Below are 20,033 nucleotides of genomic sequence, written 5' to 3' on the forward strand. Positions count from 1 at the left end.
CAAGAGCAACAGATTTACAAATTAACAGTTTATATAAAAGAACATCTTGAATAGGTAATATTTTTAGCATAATATCCCAAACCTCAGACCAAAATGTTGAAATTAAGGGGCAATCAAAAAGCATATGCTCTAAAGACCCAGGGTGTAATTTACAATGCCAACAAGTGTCAGATGGTAGTAATTTAGCACGGAATAGACGTAATGGGGTCCATAAAGAATTGAGTAGGATATATGCATTTGTCTGGTAGAGGGACAAAGGTAGCCAACCAGAAATGCTATTAAGCCAAATAACCTTCCAAGAGTCATTAGATAGAGAAATGGAAAGTTCATTATTCCAAAATATTGAAATTACATTAATACTGGTACCTATTGAAGTAGCTAATTTTTTATACAAAATAGAGACTGCATTGGATGACACAGCTACAGCTTGAATATAAATTATCAAATCTGTTGCAACAGTAGATGGGATACCATGCGGAAATGAATCTAAAATTGAGTTACATATAGACTCATATTTAATAAAATCAGTGTTAGGTAACTGAAACTTTGATTGTAAAATGTCAAAAGGAATAAAGGCATTATCACAAAATAAATCTTTAAGATAAAATATACCAGCCTTAATCCAAGAGCTCCATAATTTCACATTTCTATTCAATTTAATAATAGAACTATGCCATAATGATAAATCTGCAGTAGTATTAATAGGAGAAGCAACATTTGAGTCTAAATCATTAAATATTAGTTTCGAAGATTTGATAATAACTGAATGGTGTAGAACTGTAGACTTATGAGACATAGTAAGCAAGGTGGGTAATGGAAAAGGACTAACAAGAGATTTCTCTATATTAAACCAAATAGGAGGTCTAAGTATAGAGGAAGAACTAAACCATAGAGAACTTTGTTTTAATATGAATGCTTTATGATATAAACGAAAGTCAGGTAGGCCGAAACCTGCATTACATTTGGGCATTTTTAGTTTCTTGTAACAAATTCGAGGTGGTTTATATTTCCAGAGAAATTTGGATAATATTTTATCAACATCTCTATAAAAGTTTAGTGGAAAATGAGTGTGGATCATAGCAAGGGAATAAAAGATTTTAGGAGCAATATTCATTTTAATGGAATCCATTCTTCCCCACCAAGTGAGATGAAGGGAAGACCATTTAGATGTTTTATTCTTAATATAATCAAGAATGAAATTACTATTCAATGTTAATGTTGTTGGGATGGAGGACGGAAACAAAATACCAAGATATTTCAATTTATTTTTTTGCCAAATAATATCTCCCATAGGTAGCATATCAGGGGTACAAAAAACATTTAAGGGGGAAAATTCTGTTTTATTAACATTAAGTTTGTAACCTGAGACTGTGGAATATTTGGTAATAATTTCTACTAAGGGCGGGTTTGAGGAGATTGGATCACTAATAAATAACAACACATCATCAGCATAGGCTAAGGTTTTGATAGTAACATCCTTTATCGTAATACCCTTAATATCATCACATTTTCTTATATGATTAGGAAAAGGTTCAATTCCGAGCAGAAATAAAAGTGGAGAAAGGGGACAACCTTGCCGTGTTCCTCTAAAAAGGGAAAATTGGGTAGATATTTGGCCATTGATAAATAACCGAGCAGTGGGGGCAGAATACAAGGCAGAAATCATACGGATAAACGAGGGACCAAAATTAAATGACAATAAAGTCTGGAATAAAAATTGCCAATGGATTTTATCGAAGGCCTTTTCTGCATCTAAAGCCATAATTCCTGAGGGAACCAGAAGAGTAGGACTCTGTTCAATGATATGCATTAAGGTTCTAGTGTTGTTAGCAGAATATCTGGATTTCATAAATCCTGATTGATCTGGGTGGATAATAGAGTGAAGTATAGGGGCCAGTCTAGAGGCAAGAATTTTAGCATATAGTTTATAGTCCTGCTTAATTAAAGATATAGGATGATAATTTGAAACAAGGGCAGGATCCTTATCAGGTTTGGGAAGTACAATAATAAAAGCATCAGCAAATGAACCTGAAACAGTCCCAGAAGAACCGAAAAAAAGTAAATAGTTGAAATAAGTATGGTAAAAGATGAGACTGGAATTCTTTATAAAATTCAACTGGAATACCATCAGGGCCTGGAGACCTATTTTTTTAAGAGATTTTATGGCTGCTAAAATTTCATCAGTAGTGATGGGTAAATCTAATCCTAGTCTATCTGATGGTGAAATTTTGGGTAAATCACAAGTATTTAAAAATGAGTCAATTAATGAGTTATCGTGAAAATCTGGCTTATTATATAGATTCGAGTAAAAATCCAGAAATTCTTTAACAATATCATTATGGGATAGTGCAATCTTGCCATGAGGACCATGAATAGAGGTAATCTGTGTCTTATCTCTTTTGATACGCAGATAATTCGCTAGGAGTTTCCCAGACCTATTGGCATTAAAACAAAATCTAGCATTAGATTTAGAGATTTGGACACCAGCTCTTTTACTGAGGATAGATTTAAATTCATAACAAAGTTTTTGTAGCTTAATTCGGTATTGAGGATCATTGGATGTAATAAATACCCTTTCAAATTTCACTATTTGTTTTTCTAGGTGCTTGATATTAGCATTGAAGGATCTGTTCTCATAAGCCATAATAGACATTGTTGCACCTCTGGATTAAACAAAAAATTATCTTGAATGGCTTTTAATAGTTTCGGTTTATTATGCTCATTTAGAACAATACCAGTATTCATACGCCATCTGATTTGTTTAGTAAAAGTGGAAGATAGATTTAAAACAAAAGAAATCAAGGCATGATCAGATATTTCAATATTGCCAATGATAGGGTTAGTTGCAGATTGGATAAGTGGTGTAGAAAGTAAAAAATAATCAATTCTGGAATGTGAATTATGGGGATTGGAAAAAAAGGTAAAACATTTATCAGTAGGGAAGTGCAGACGCCAAATGTCAGCTAACTTGGTAGAATGAATAAAGGATTTAAAAGCATGAAAAACCTTAGGATGACGAATTTTAGTATTAGACAACCTATCTAATAATGGGTCAGCAATAACATTGAAATCACCCCCTACAATCAATGGAACTTTACCCAGCTTTAAGACTTCTGTAGTAATATTAGACCAAAAAGTAAGGTCATCAGCAGTAGGAGCATAAATATTAAGCAAAAATAAATTTGAATCATGAATTTTAATTTTAACTATTATATATCTACCATCTGTATCTGAAATTTTACTTAAAACTTGACCATGTAATTTTTTCACAAGGAAAATAGCAACACCATTTTTCTTACCATTAGCAGGAGATGACACAATAGTATCGACCCACTTTCTTTTTATATAATTTTATATTTTATCATCAATATGAGTCTTTTGAACAAAACAAATGTCTGCTTTACAACTTTCTAAATAATCCAAAATTTTAGTACGCTTAACTGGGTGTCGCAAACCTTTCACATTTAGAGAAATAACTTTATTATTATGATAAGTAGTCATTATAAAGAAAAGAGCAAAGGAAGAAAAGCAATGAAACAAGAAGAGACGAAGAAAGCATAGCTAAGAAATAGAAAAAAACAGTAACTCTCGATTTGAAAAGGGAGAAGGAGAAAGAAAAAACATAGAAAAAAGACAAACAAAATACATAAAGAAGAAAAAGCGAAACGCACACACGCTCTACAAGCATGGCCAGAACCGCTGGAGCCCAAAATTGTAAAAAGTACTCATGAATCTGTCAGCAAAGATCAAACTAGAAAAAGTCATGTAGTAGGGTCGTGAGTATCCATTGAATGTTGAACTTGTTGATCAAGAAAGTGTCGCAATTCTTCTGGTTGATGAAAGGATTTTGAGAAGTTATCTTTCCATATGCGCATTGTAGATGGATCAAAAATACCGTACTTGAATCCAAGACTTCTTAACTGTGGACGAAAGGCAGCAAAATCCTTACGTATTGCAACAGTTTCTTTGGCAAATTCCTGGTGAATAAAATTTTTATTGGCATTCACCATCAATGAGGGAATTTCTCTTGCAGCTTTCCTTATCATAACTAGATGATGATGACGAAGGACTTTGAATATCATTTGCCTAGGTTTAGTATGGCAAGGGTTGCGATAAGAAGGGATTCTATGGGCTTTATCCACTTCAAATTTTTCTGGGAATTTGACATTTAAATGACCTGGAATCAAATTTTCCAAATATAAACGACAATTAGAACCCTCAACTTCTTCAGGCAAATAAAAAATGCGAAGGTTGTACTGTCTATTGCGATTTTCCATATCCAAAAGCTGAGAATGCATAGGAAGTATTTTTGCCACCAATGGTGTAAAAGCATCTACTTTAATTTTATTATCCTGAATGTTGATGGAATTATCAGAAATTTTCATAGACAAACAAGCCATGTCTTTACACACACTTTTAACTTCTGACGCAATATTTTCAGTGTTAACTCGAACAGCTTGAATTTCTTCCAAAATTAATGAAAGGGAAGGTTCAGAGGACTCCACTACCTTTGAATTAACAGGGGGCGGTGAAACTTGCTGCCTCCTTTTATTATTGACTGGATTTTTATTTTCCATTTTGAAGAGAAAACCCCACAAATAAACGGAATTGAAAGTCAAGAAAGCAATATAACTGCAAAGAAATTAATAAAAGCAGTGGAATAATCTTCAAAGGCACTGGTGCAGCAGCTATACAGGACTATGGGTGTGGCTAGGACCAAGCCAGGCCCTTTCCTGCTGAATCCTCCACCCCCTGGACACACAATTCAGGCAGTACCTTAGTGAGAGGCTGTGAGCAGGAGCCAAGGGTCCTGAAACAGCACTTCCGGAAAGCAGAACGGCTTCAAAATTCCTCCAAAGGTAGGGAACCTCCTAAAGATTAAAGCAACCACATTTGCGCAACATTACTGACAGAAAATTTGTCGTAAATCACAAAATCGGGCTTCTGACGCGACGGAGCTCAAGCGGCGGCAGCCATGTTGAATCGCGCGCTCGCGCATCTCCTACTATGTATGCTCTCAAGCAGAAGTATCCATAGGTGTGCAGAGGTACACATTATGACATACAGGGCCAGAGAATATCATCATCCAACCCATCTCTTTGGCAACTTACTCTAGGGATCCATTTATGTTCCCTAATAAAAAGGTACTGCGAGATGTTAATCACTGAGGGTGGTATATTAGTCGTGTCTCTGACTGTCCTGTGTAGTTTATCTGCTCAATAAATTGATTGGGTACATATGAAGGGGTCAGAGTATATTTCTTTTTAAAGCATCAAATGTCAAATATAAACATTGCGTATCTCAAATTATAACCAGTCCAATGATTTAATGCATATTTTATTTTAGCACATGGGCGAGCGGGAACTTAGCATCAATCAATAAGTTCCGACGAAAAATATAGAAAAATTCCTTAGAAACGAATCATATATATAACTTGTGTCCATCAAAATTGTAGCATAGTATTTGCATAGTTATATATCAACGCGCTCTCAGTGATAAGGAAAAGGAGGTAGTTAGGTGGGATAGGTGTGATGAGATAAGTGTGGGGACTGGGTAAAGGTGTTGTGACCATAACACAATCACAGTAAGATTCAGTACGACCTTTACAGTTTAATTTAGATCAATAGTTCCATATATCTCTTTAACATAGGATGTGTTTTATTCCATTTATTTTCTCCTATGTTTAGAGGAATGGTGTAGTCTGGTCTACGTTTCGTCCCCGCATGGTGTAAGGGTTAGTAGAAACCTCATTCTGGGGTCTTCATCCGGACATAGATAAAACAGGAGCGCCTAAAAATAATATAATTAGAATGAATGTATCGGTCCACTACAAAAGGTCTACAATACACAAGGACTGGGTAAAGATTGAATACATACTTTGTATTTGGCCATCCAGTGACCATTGAAGTAGGACCATCATGGGTTCCTATTGTGAAGGATATAACCTGCAATTAATTAGAAGAACTGTTGTTACAGAAAGGTACCCAGGGAGGGATCCCCTGTCTATTATACAGTTGATAAGAGTCAGTGCGGGGGACACTTACTGGGATATGGCAATCATCCAGTCGAAACTTGTAGTTGTTTCCGGTTCCTTTCCAAATATATAAAAACAGCTATAGGGGTGTGCAGACGGTCTCAATGGCCCGGTGGTTCTAGAAAAATGGGGAATAGATAATTGCATTACGAAATGTAAAGATCGAGGTTGAAATTAAATGAGGACCATATATGTCGCTATGTCCAGGAGGGAATATATCCCATCTGAGCCAAATCATAAATCTTATATCGACATGGGATTATTACATTCATCCCATGGTCCAGTCAGATGCAGGCGGTATTATCTACCGTATTCTTAATCACATTGAGGGAGAATATAGGTACTGTTAGTCCCAGGAATTACAAGTACTAGAATGGAAGTTAGTCAAAAAACGGGCGCCACGCAGGGCACCCTCGTGAATGGCATAAGCAATATTGCCATCTCATCGAAGGCAGAGCTACGGGGATTCCTCCTGGACATAGTGACAGATATGGTCCTCATTTAATTTCAACTTCGATCTTTACATTTCGTAATGCAATTATCTATTCCCCATTTTTCTAGAACCACCGGGGCATTGAGACCGTCTGCACACCCCTATAGCTGTTTTTATATATTTGGAAAGGAACCGGAAACAACTACAAGTTTCGACTGGATGATTGCCATATCCCAGTAAGTGTCCCCCGCACTAACTCTTATCAACTGTATAATAGACAGGGGATCCCTCCCCGGGTACCCTTCTGTAACAACAGTTCTTCTAATTAATTGCAGGTTATATCCTTCACAATAGGAACCCATGATGGTCCTACTTCAATGGTCACTGGATGGCCAAATACAAAGTATGTATTCAATCTTTACCCAGTCCTTGTGTATTGTAGACCGATACATTCATTCTAATTATATTTTTTTAGGCGCTCCTGTTTTATCTATGTCCTGATGAAGACCCCAGAATGAGGTTTCTACTAACCCTTACACCATGCGGGGTCGAAACGTAGACCAGACAACACCATTCCTCTAAACATAGGAGACAATAAATGGAATAAAACACATCCTATGTTAAAGAGATATATGGAACTACTGATCTAAATTAGACTGTAAAGGTCGTACTGAATCTTACTGTGATTGTGTTATGGTCACAACACCTTTACCCAGTCCCCATACTTATCCCATCACACCTATCCCACCTAACTACCTCATTTTCCTTATCACTGAGAGCGCGTTGATATATAACTATGCAAATACTATGCCACAATTTTGATGGACACAAGTTATATATATGATTCGTTTCTAAGGAATTTTTCTATGTTTTTCGTCGGAACTTATTGATTGATGCTAAGTTCCCGCTCGCCCATGTGCTAAAATAAAATATGCATTAAATCATTGGACTGGTTATAATTTGAGATACGCATTGTTTATATTTGACATTTGATGCTTTAAAAAGAAATATACTCTGACCCCTTCATATGTACCTGATTATTGACCCAGGTTAGATAGTTTTAGGGCTAACCCCGTTAAAACTTATCAATGAATTGATTGGTCAAATTTGTAGTCTGTGTTTTGCATCAAATCACACTTTTATGTTCAGTGATGCCAGTTTTCACTTTGTGTGTCGTCGTACCAACATATTTGAGCATACACGGGCACATGATGAGGTAGACAAGTCTCTCACTATTGCAATTTGAGTGTTGCCTCCGTTTCCAAGGTGTATGGGTCCTAATGTCAATCTGGGTGGTATGCGCCATCTGCGCAGATACCCCACAGAAACCACTAGGAAAATATCCTTGTATTGATGGTAAACCCCAAGGTGTGTCTTGTCTGGTAGTAGCTGGCATCATAGTTCTTGTGTATACCAGCTTGTCCTTTACATTGGTGCTGCATTTTAACGCAAATAGTGGTCATAGAATGGCTTACTTCCCTTTGTTAAGGATGTGCCAGCTTTTCCATATTGATTTCTTGATTACGCCTGAAAAACTGCAGAAAGGTTTGACACACACCAATCTCCCTGCTGGTTGTTTTGGAGGCCTAATGTCAAGAAGTGCTTCTTGTTCCCAATTCTGGCTCTCTTAGCAGATTTACATATGAGGGAGGCCAGGTATTGCCTGTCTAACAAATGAGTGGACAGGGTGTTGGCATCTTCCTTGTACTTCTCGACATGTGAGCAATTACACCCAAGGCATAATAACTGTGCAAAAGGAAGGTTGTTTCTGAGAGAATTTGGATGGTAGGTCTTATAGGGCAGTAAGGCATTTCGTGCCATAGGTATCTTTTATAGTTAGATTTCTAGACAACTGGATGATGGATATAAAAATAGGCCTAGAAAAGAGAGTCGTTCTTTGCTCAAAGTAGTGTTTGGTTGAGAGATCTCTATGCCAATCTCAGTATTTTCTGCAAAAAAGTGTTGTAGCCGTATTTTGAGAAATAAATTGAGATGATTCTTTTTGGCTCTCAAAATCATTCCCCTTATAGATAAAGGTGGGCGGTTAACTCTGGTCCGCCAACAGAGTTTGCGGAGTTTTAGAACTCCGCACTTTGTTTTGGGTGCAAAGTTTTCAAAATCTCTGCACTCGTTGCTGAGCGGACTTTACTGGTGCCGAATAGCATAACACATGTTCTGTTCGATATGGTGGCAGGCACGAAAGCTGAAACGGATCACCTAGGAATGGCTGTGAAGCAGAGACAGCAAACGATTATTTGGGCCTCCCGATTTCATTACCACAGATTTGCATGATAAACTCCTTTTTCATTAAAGGATGAAGCTTGGAACCGGTATTTGATAATCAGTATGTACATGTTCATAGGTTTGCAAGCATGTTAGATGACCAGCGATATCCGAAGTTGCACCTTTCTTTGAAATGGAGTAATGTAGAGGTCAGCCATCATTATGCAGCAATGCTTTTCACGGCCACTGCTTTCTCTTTAGGGCTCTTAATTGCCCTTCTTGACGCACAATGACTGTCAGGATTGCCAGTTACGCACTAACAAAAGATGCGCTGCCTGCTTCCTGCCTCTAAAAAGAGAAAACTACTATAATGGCGGACTCCCGTTTGGATGTATGCACGGGAGCCTGCCAGGGTAATAAAAATGCTCCATTCTTGGCCGCTGATGCTTCGCGTTCCAGCATCGAGATTGAGCAGAGCAGTTCCGGGTTACCTACCTTCATTTTCGTGCCGTAGTCTTCTTCGTCTGCTTTCCTCCCGGTAGCGGCATCTCCTTCGGTGAATCCCGTCTTCGTCCTTCTGCGATCCTGGTCTCGGGCATCCTGTCTTCGTCATCCTGCAATTTTTGTTTATTCCTGAAGTTAAGGAAACACTTTTATTAATGGGCACTAAGGTGGAGGTTTCGAGAATTGAACTATATAGAGAAGAACATTCAGAGTACCAGTTGTATTTATTTAGGTGGGTTGTTTACATGACATTTACTGCTATACTTCTGCATCTCAAATTAGAACACATCACTTACTAACTATTTTCTCTTTAGATGTTCATGCCCTCTTTCTCACCCCAGTGGTCATAATAAACGGAAAAAGGGAATTACTCAGGTAGATATACATGTAGATAGAAAGATATGGTATATAAATAGACAGAGACTATACATACTTACCTCTTCTTCTACTCTTTCTTTTAACAGACTTTCACTTTTGATAAACTAATCCTGCTTCAGACTGGGGTGCGACATGGAACCTTCTCTCCTCCTTGTTCGCTTTCCCTTCTTCCCCACGTTGCTATTGATACTTTGACTCAGTTGGGTGAGATACGCATACTGGGGAAGGAGAGGACCTTTCTTCATTGTGTGGCGTTCCTGCAGAAATCTGAGTAAAAGAACGTTACTTGATTACCCTGACAGAACGCGAAGCCATAAAATAACAACATTGATTTCTGCCCAAATGTTAGGGAAATGAGTCAGGTGACACTTGCAGACCTAGCACACATCGTGGGTAATCTACAGAAAGAAACCCAGGCCATCTCAGCATGGGTGGACACCCTTCCCAGGGGTATGGGAACTGAATCTAGTCTGGGTAATAGGACAGGGACACAGTTTCCTTCTTCTCAGCCTCCCAGTGCTAATGTTCCAGTTATACAAGTAACCACACCTCAGTGAATTCCCCTGGCTCCCCTTGATCATTTTATGGGTGATCCTACTAAGTTTACAGCTTTCATTAGTCAATGTCAACTTCACTTTATGTGTAAAGCCGCATGTTTCCCTACCAACCAAGCAAAAGTCGCTCTTGTCCTGTTCTATTTAGAGGGACCTGCAGCCACCTGGTCCAAACCCCTCATAGAAAGAGATAATCCACTGCTGGTTAATTATGTTGCATTCAAGGGTGAATTTAAGAATGTGTTTGACAGGCATTCTTTCATGCAGTCTGTAGACTCTGAGCTTCTAAATTTGAAACAGGGTACAAAGGATCTACCAACATATATTTCTACTTTTAATAGATTAGTAGCAGAGGCGGGGTGGCCTGAAGAAAAACACAGTGCCTTGTTCTATAGAGGGTTGAAGGATGAGTTAAAAGATCTTCTAGCAGAAGTAGTTGATCCCCCTGAGTCTTGTACGGCCCTTATAGACCTGGTAGTCAAGTTGGACCACAGAATCTGTGAAAGAAAAAGAGAAAGAGGAAGGTCAGAAGGACGCATGCTTGTTTATAGAGAGAGACGGCAAGATGTCGAGAAACAGCCAGAAGATCCAGAACCTATGCAAATAGGGATTGTTAGAGGACCCCTTAGTGGAGAAGAAAGGCAAAGAAGGCGTGACCAAAAAGGTTGTGTTTATACTGCGGACAACCAGGTCATTTTCTGAGAGATTGTCCTGTTAAGCCAAAGCAAAAGAAGATTTCGGAAAACTAACAAGCCTGGAGTCTCCTGAGACAAAGATTTCGAGTAGTTCAGGTTTAACTGTCTAGCAAACCAAACCTGTTATTACATCTTCACATCACTTCCTTCTCTCCTCTCACCTCATATGGGGAGAACAGGTTATAGATGTCCAAATAATGGTAGATTCTGGCGCCTCTGGTAATTTTATGGACCTTCAGTGGGCATACAGTAAGAAGGTTCCTCTGGTGCCTAAGTCCTCTTGGGAGGAGGTCACAACCATAGACGGCAGTAGTTTTAAATCTGGTCCTGTTACACACGCTACCATTGACTTAACCCTGGTCATTGAGGAGAGACATCAAGAAATTATTGCATTTGATCTCATTCAGTCTCCTCAATTCCCAGCCATATTGGGGCTGCCCTGGTTATATCAACATAACCCCTCTATTAATTGGACAGAGATGACATTGACCTTCAATCCAGGGTTTTGCCAGGGACATGGACATAGGCAGAGAAAGTAGGGGCTTTCACTAGTTCTGACGCAACTGACTTACGTATCACGACTTGAAAGAGCTGTTTGATGTGGAAAAAGCAATGAGCCTTCCACCACACAGGCCTTATGATTGTTGAATTGATCTTTTGCCAGGGGCCCGCATTCCCTGTAGCAGAATATATGCTTAGACTGAAAAAGAGAACATTTATTTGCAGGACTATTTGGATGTAATGCTCAGAGTTGGATTCCTCTGCCCTTCTAGATCACCGGCCTCCTCATCCCTCTTCTTTATTCCTAAACAAGGAGGTGGTCTTAGATCTTGTATAGATTATAAGATGCTCAATGATGTTACTATTAAGAACAGATACCCTCCTCTACCACTGAGATCTTCCCTTCGTGATAAGATAAAAGATGCCAAGATCTTCACCAAATTGAACTTATGAGGATCCTACCATTAGGTGAGAGTTAAAGAGGGAGATGAACGGAAGACGGATTTTTGTACTAAGTTGGGGTTGTATGAATATCTAGTCATGCCATTCGGAGTCTGTAACGCTCCCTCAGCCTTTCAGTTCTTTAATAATGAAGTCCTAAGAGACATGTTGGACCTCTTTGTTATAGCTTATATTGATGATCTTTTGATTTATTCCTCATCTTTACAAGAACACGAACTAAATGTGAGGAAGGTCCTCGAAAGATTACGGGACAATCATTTATTTAGCAAACTGGAAAAGTGTCGATTCCATACATTTCAAGTAGCCTTTCTTGGGTATATTGTGCCCCCACAAGGAATCAGTATGGATCCACAGAAAGTAGAAGCTATTACTCGCTGGCCAGCACCAAAGACTGTTAGAGATATTCAGAGCTTTCTTGGCTTTGCCAATTTTTACAGAAGTTTTATTTCAAATTTTTCTGAATTGGTCTCCCCATCCCCAAACACCTCAAGAAAGGGGTTACGTTTTTGTGGACCTTGGCGGCAGAGGAAGCTTTTTGTAAATTGAAATAGGCATTTACACAGGCACCCATTTTGAAACATCCTGCTCCTTCCCGACCCTTTATAGTCGAGGCCGATGCCTCCCAATCAGCTATAGGAGGTGTTCTTTCTCAGGCTGATCCCCAACACAGGATGTCTTCACCCTGTGGCATATTATTCACTTAAGCTATCACGGGCTGAGTTGAACTATGCTGTAGGGGACAGGGAATTATCAGCCATAAAAAGGGCTTTTGAGGAAAGGAGGTAATATCTTTTAGGTACGAATCACAGAATAACTGTTAATTTCTTAAATCTTCAAAAGCCTTCAAAAGACACAGTTTTTTAGCGATTATGATTTCATCATGCAATTTCAAGCAGGAAAGAAAAATGGGGAGGCAGATGCCCTGTCTCGATTAGGTTATGAATTAGAAGAGTCCCAAATCGAGCCCCCACCCAAAATACACCAGGACAGCAAACTGAGAAAAATCCTAACTTTAAGACTTTCGGTATTCACAGAAGGCATTTAGGAGTCCTAAAGTTAGGAGTCCTAACTTTACTACTCCTAAACTGAGAAAAATCCTAACTTTAAGACTTTCGGTATTCACAGAAGGCATTTAGGAATCCTAAAGTTAGGACTCCTAACTTCTGTGAATACCGAAATGAATAAGTGCCTTCTGTGAATACCGAAATGAGTAAGTGCCTTCTGTGAATACCAAAATGGTAGTAAGTTTAGAATTTTGTCTTAAATTAGTTCTGTGAATCTGGCCCGGTGTTAAAAAGAAATTAATAGATTAGGCTTGTTTGCAAGTCAGCTTGAAGTCCACGTATTTAAATAAAAATATAACTTCTGCTTAACTCAGATGAAATGTTCTTTGCAAATGTTCTGCTGGCTCTTCCACAACCATTTACTGTCCGTGAATGTTTTCACTTGAAATGTTGGCACTGGGAGGGTGGAAAAATGTGATTTCAGGTCCATAACATAAGCTTTTGTGTTTAATTAACTGGCAGGGTACATGGAATACCCGACTATTAAACTGACTTCAACAGCTGAGATATAGTGGGTATAGGTAAATATTTTACCCGTATTATGTAACATCTGCCCAAGAAGCACCCTCAATTATTTCCACAGGCATTGACAATGACCAGACAATATATACGCATGGTGTATTGCGTGAAGGCATGCATGCCTTCACACAATACACCATGCGTACTGCAGATCTTCCAGGTAATTGAATTCTCTGGGCCGGAGCTGCAGAAGCAGCTGACTGCAGCCAGCAGCCGGAGCAGGAAGGAACCAGGGGACAGGTAAGGTCAGGCCTTACTACGTGGAGGGATACAGGAGGGGTAGTGGGGGCTAGGGGGATGGTGGGGGACTGGGGATGCAATGTATGGTGCAGGTAACTCTGCCAGGCTTCAAAACTCTGTTGAATTTCACATAGTTTTCCAGTAACTCTGTGACATTCCCCAGAGTACAACTCCACAAGTTTCGCCCAGGGTTACTTATTGGTAGGGACAAAATCCAGTCCTTTATTGAGCACGCAGATTTCAGAAGATGTCAATGGCCAGCTGCTAAGATTCACGACAAGGTTGTGTCATTGCTCATGCTCAGCTGTGGAGTAGTGTTTGCAACGCTCCGCATGTGATACAGTGATGAAGGGGGGCTCCGGTGCACATGGGTCTGCTGGTGTCTTCTTCTGCCTCTCGACCTGCCCCGGCCCTGCCCTAAAAAGTTGCATTTTAGAAAGGAGGTGGGGGAAGTTATAATTGTGGCATAGGATAATCACAGGACGTAAGGGACCACGAATGTTGTTGGGGTGGTCTAGAATGCTGTTCATGCAACCTGCCTCAACCTTTCATTTGTGTACCAGGCTGACGAGATCCACTGGGTCCAGTATCTGATTCTGTTGACCAATCATCGGTATCAGCCAAGGAATAGTTAGAGCCATATCTGCGACCCTTCTGGTTGTAGTTGTCACTTGTGTATGGATAACTTTTCAAGTGAGCAGCGTGCCAGATCCTTTCTAAATTTCTTAATCTTGGTGGCCAATAAAGACTGTGGGAATTGGTTTTGTTCTATGAGTGTCAAGGATTATGTGTTTTACACTTAATTATGCTTGTTGCCATGGTGGTTTTCCTCCACCGTTAGCCTGCATTGAAATTATTACAAAGCTGTTCATCTGTACATACGTATTCATATATAGATTTTTGCAGGTTCCTGCCAGTGGGTTCCTCCCATGGATTTCCAGAGGACCTCTAGATGGTTTTGTATTATTTTACATTACGCACATATTGCTTTGAACACAATTTTGAAGCAGAAGCACCATCACCATAGATCCTGATGAATGCCGCAACACCACCTCCGAGGGTTATGGGTGGAAACATGTTGATCTACCCTGATGACACATCCCAGCAGGTTTAATCCTTCCTGCAGTGTCTTGCTTTTCAATCTTGACCCAGAGACGCATGAATAAAGGTGGCTGCATACCCTGGAGACAGTTTTAACTTATCACACTGTTTTGCATGCTCTACTTACCTCACTAAGCCATGCTCATTCAAGGGGATTTATTATACCACTAAAACACAGGGTGTGCTCCTCTCTCTCTGTGAGAGGTCTTAGCATGCACCGTGACTAGCTGTCACGGTGTGAGGAGTTTCCCGATGATAAAACATGCTTCCTATGATGGGTGTGGGAAATTGGCCTTTAAAAGGAATACTCCATCTCAGCTAGGTTGCTCTGTTTTTCAAAAACTCTTTTTTGTCTGGACCCAGGTGTTCTATTGTGTTGCATAGGTTTAAAGACCTAAACACAAGTTGATTATGGCAGTCTTGATTTTACTTTGTATTTAATGTATTTATCCATGATCTTCAGTGAAGGTCTATAACTATAACAGTAAAAGCAGTCTGTAGAACAATTAGACAACACAGATTTTAAAAGGGTTTTTAAAAAGTAAAAAGAAAATAAATAATAATAAATCAGATGGGGTAGGTAGGTCCATAATGAAGTCCATAGCTACTTTTGCAGTCATCGCATTGTTATGTAAAAACATGTCCTTAAGTAATTATAATAGTGCCATATGTAGCACTGAACAAACATCATTCACATCATGGGTACCTAAGAGACAAAGGACAGAAAGTTCAAGTATGTACAGGAGGAAATATTTTCTCCCATCTACCTAAAGTACATTTTAATGGTAAATTCACAGTTCTTAATAGCATGAAAAACAATTAATTGAATGATTCTGTAGTGTAGTTGCCACTGATTCCTCTTAAAATGAGCCATTTCTGCTATTCTTAGTATATGTTTTAATGGTCTTACAGTATCTAATATCAGACAAAAAAACAACATTTTGCAACTACATTCTTAGAGCCTGATTTAGAATTTGGTGCCAACCCTACGTCACCTGCCTGATTAAAAAGCGGGTGAACCTTGGCTGTCGACTGCAAAGGTTCTCCAATGTCTCAACAGACTATGGGCCATTGAAGGAATAACATTACACCATTACATCACCTATTTAGGGTGGATAGTGTAATGCCTTTTTAAACTTTTTTTTCTCTGCTAGAAACATTCTGGCAGTGAAGGACTGAAGAAAAACCTAATGACACCCACACCCTGGGTCTCGCAGGGTGTGAGGGTCATTAGTTTTTTTTTTAAGCAAACAGCCACTTTGGGGGCATGTATCAGAAAAAAACTAAAACTTTGTAAAAGTTTGTAAACAACCATCAAAACTGACAGTCTGAAACAGATGTACAGCTAGGTGTTGGGAGGGAACAAACATTAAAACCGATGGTAACTGCCCACCAAACCTTTTTGTACACTGAATGGAACCACCATGATTGCTGTTCCTTTCAACGTACAGAGATGTCTTCTGGGCGGCCGGTCATCTCTAAATGTGGCAGATGGTAGTCCATGAAGGTGGCAAAAGTAATGTCCTCCGCCATCCTAATGGACTGACCTTTGTCCGTCAAATGATAAACCAGGCCTTTCATTTCTAACTCATCTGTGGTACAGTAATCCAACTCAACATATTCAGATAAGTAGGAATTAATAATTTTGTTGCAAAGTTAGGGATGTAGAGACCCAAAATAGATGACCCGTACCAGAAGTAAGGATAAGGTATTGAGCTTGACCAGTACAGATGCATGAAATCATGTCTTAGGGACTGTTATTCAGAGCAAAGCACAATGGGGGGTAGAAGAAAGAAGGCATAGTTGGCCAAATGCTTGAGAATGTTTTCTAGTCATAGGCGCAGTTGTGTACTATAAAGAGCTGTCACTTTAAATATTTTATATGTTTTCTATTTCAGGGGATGATGATGAACTGGTGAATCCCAGGGGCCTGGTCAGTTATATGGCAACATTTGTTAATGACTCCTGCACTCTTCACGGATTCTTGCATCGCCATCCCATTGTAACGCGAACAGGAAAGTACGCAGTCACGCACTCGCTTTTCCCATATCCAGAGTACCCCAACTTCCTGTCTGGTGGCGGCTTTATCATGACCGGAGACGCCATTCCTGGCCTGTATCGAGCCTCCATCGAGCTGCCTGTTTTCCCGCTGGACGATGTTTACTTGGGGCTTCTGGGATTGGCAGCGAATGTTACAATGGTGCACAGCCCCCGCTTCTACACATTTGGATTAAAGTTCAACATTTGTCAGTACAAGGAGGCTCTGGTAATCCACCAGTTTTTATCAGACCAGCTGGTGAAAATCTGGAAGGAAGTGCAGGGTGCAAAGTGTGACCCGGATGTAGAACTATCAACCTAAGATAAGCAATGTGCATGTCTAGTTGATGTGAGGGTGCAACAAGAGCCATGCCCTGTTCACACAAGAAACAACAGAAGGCCTTACTGCTCACAGTGCTTAGCAAGGTGTGGTATAGAGCACAGGGTTAGGCTTAGCTGTGCCTTGCAGCTAGCACCAGCTGTGCAGGATGGAATAAAGTGAACAGCAAGACCTGGATTGTGGGTTCTGGGCTTGATACAGTATATCATTGCAAAACCAAAAACAATGACTAAAAATAAACTTTTGTTACAGTCATTTATGGTTTGATATTAAAGTCATTACATTTAGAAGATCATTTAGAACTGAACATGTTGTAGAGAGACACTCTATGGTTACTGTTCAACATTTAAAAATGCAGAATTTCAGATATAGTGTGCTAAGAAAATATAACGCCTTCTTCAGTGCACTGTTCATGACCTCAGACATGACATGACAAATAAAATCATCCACAACATCAAATATAATTTGCCCATTAGAGTAATCATCACCATATTTATTACACATCCATAAGAAAGTCCTAAGCAGATGTGGTTACAAAGATGCTATGAAAGCATGGCTGCACTAACTGTTAACCACTTGGGAGCTAGTAAACAAACCTCCCCAGTGCTGCGCTGTCCATTATCCGGTGCTGAACTGGACGTCCAGCGGTCGCACGCAGCACTGGGGAGGTAGTGCCCGTGACGACCGTTGGCCGACGGCAGCACTTAAGGGGTTAATGGGTTTCCTTGCACATCTAAAGTAATCATGAGATGGTAAGGGACAGATTTAAAAAGATGACTTAGAACTGTAAAACTGCAGCAGCACTGACAATGATGATCATAAGATGTCTGTGCAGCTGTTAATATAGACACTGGAAGGCCATAACATCCTAACGCAAAAATAACAGTTGATGGACATAATGCAGAACAATGTCATACATTCACCCCAGTACAGAGATCTGGGCCTAAATCCATCGTTTTTTTGCACTCCACACCACCCCAGTTCAGACATGGCCATATGCAAATCAGCCTTGACCCTGTGCCTCATGGGAACAGTCCAGCCTGAACTGCCAAGCCATGTCTTTCCTGGACCGGAATCAAGCATCCTAGGACCGGTTTCTGGCTATCAGCCGTCTTCGCCAGGATAGCTTGACTCCAGTGGTGTGGAGAGCATGGGACTCACGTCTGAGCATACCCATCCCACTCGGGGTGACAAATGTCAAAACAACAGTTGATGGACAGAATGCAGAACAATGTCATACATTCACCCCAGTACAGAGATCTGGGCCTAAATCCATCGTTTATTTTCACTCCACACCACCCTAGTTCAGACAAGGCCATATGCAAATCAGCCTTGACCCTGTGCCTCATGGGAACAGTCCAGCCGGAACTGCCAAGCCATGTCTTTCCTGGACCGGAATCAAGCATCCTAGGAATGGTTCTGGCTATCAGCCGTCTTCAGCCAGGATAGCTTGACTCCAGTGGTGTGGAGAGCATGGGACTCACGTCTGAGCATACCCATCCCACTCGGGGTGACAAATGTCAAAACAACAGTTGATGGACAGAATGCAGAACAATGTCATACATTCACCCCAGTACAGAGATCTGGGCCTAAATCCATCATTTATTTTCACTCCACACCACCCTAGTTCAGACAAGGCCATATGCAAATCAGCGTTGACCCTGTGCCTCATGGGAACAGTCCAGCCGGAACTGCCAAGCCATGTCTTTCCTGGACCGGAATCAAGCATCCTAGGACCGGTTTCTGGCTATCAGCCGTCTTCTGCCAGGATAGCTTGACTCCAGTGGTGTGGAGAGGATGGGACTCACGTCTGAGCATACCCATCCCTCTCGGGGTGACAAATGCAAAAACAACAGTTGATGGACAGAATGCAGAACAATGTCATACATTCACCCCAGTACAGAGATCTGGGCCTAAATCCATCGTTTTTATTGTTTTATTATTTTTAACTATATTTCTTTTAATTATATGTATTATTTAATTACATTTACATTATTATTAAAATATTTTTAAAAAACAATATTTTTAATTTAGATATTTTTCACAACTATATTTTTTTCTTGATATTTTTGTACTTACCTTTATGTAGATTGGAGTTCGATATTTTTGACTTCTGTACTTCTGTGTCGATATTTTTGTAGGTCGATTTTCTGTCCGTTGATATTCTGTCACACATTCATTTCTGCCAACTACACTAGGTCACAGTATTACTATTGTCACTCTAATACTAAACCACGTCATCATTGTAAGGAGGCCCCAACGCCAAATGTTCCTCTCCTACTTGATAGAATCAGTTGCAGCAGGGATAAATGTGTACCCAAGTCAAATCTTGCTGAACTACTCCCTTCTCAAATGAAGAACACTTATGACACAGCAGTTGTGCTTTCTCCTACCTCACTCCTAAAGCCTGGAACCACCACCCACTGTACACCAGGGCTGCCTCCTCAGTTCTTGAGTTATGCAAGAAGCTGGATATATGGCTCTTCATCTAGACCAGGACACAGCTTGGCCCAGAGTGTTCCAGCATTAGCCACAGAGTACCCTTCTAGGTGATTTACAAGCTGTACTAATACCTATAACTTAAAATAACATAACATAACAGCCATTATCAGAGACACACTCTCCAATATTATAAAACATCTCCCACCTCCCAATTACTTCTTGGACCTCCTTCCGGCAAATATCATCAAGGCCACCTGCCTCCACTTCTGACTAATGTGGTGTTCCATAATCAGAACTTGGCACAACTGGAAGTCCTCCATGAACTGCTAAAAACGTGTCAAATCTGGTCAAATTGCTCCCATCTTGAAAAACGCAATAACAAAGATATTTTAAGTGACTTTGCTGTTGGCTGAGATGGCTAAATATTGGCTAGTGGGATGTTTGCTAAATATTGCAATGCATATTACAGGAGCCACTAAACCCTCACTGCTGATGGGAGTGAGCCA

At 40.0% G+C, this 20,033-nt stretch overlaps 1 protein-coding gene across 1 annotated transcript in view; it reads left to right on the top strand.

The window, feature by feature from the left end:
- LOC144799326 (beta-1,3-galactosyltransferase 5-like) overlaps positions 1 to 17,067 on the top strand; it is a 35,095-nt gene extending 18,028 nt beyond the window's left edge. The window contains exon 2 of the mRNA XM_078670574.1: positions 16,607 to 17,067. Coding sequence (XP_078526700.1) covers positions 16,607 to 17,067 — 461 coding nt within the window. The remainder of the gene's footprint in view (positions 1 to 16,606) is intronic.
- Positions 17,068 to 20,033: the final 2,966 nt, after the last annotated feature.

The sequence above is a fragment of the Lissotriton helveticus genome, chromosome 12 (assembly GCF_964261635.1).
Source record: "Lissotriton helveticus chromosome 12, aLisHel1.1, whole genome shotgun sequence".
NCBI lineage: Eukaryota > Metazoa > Chordata > Amphibia > Caudata > Salamandridae > Lissotriton > Lissotriton helveticus.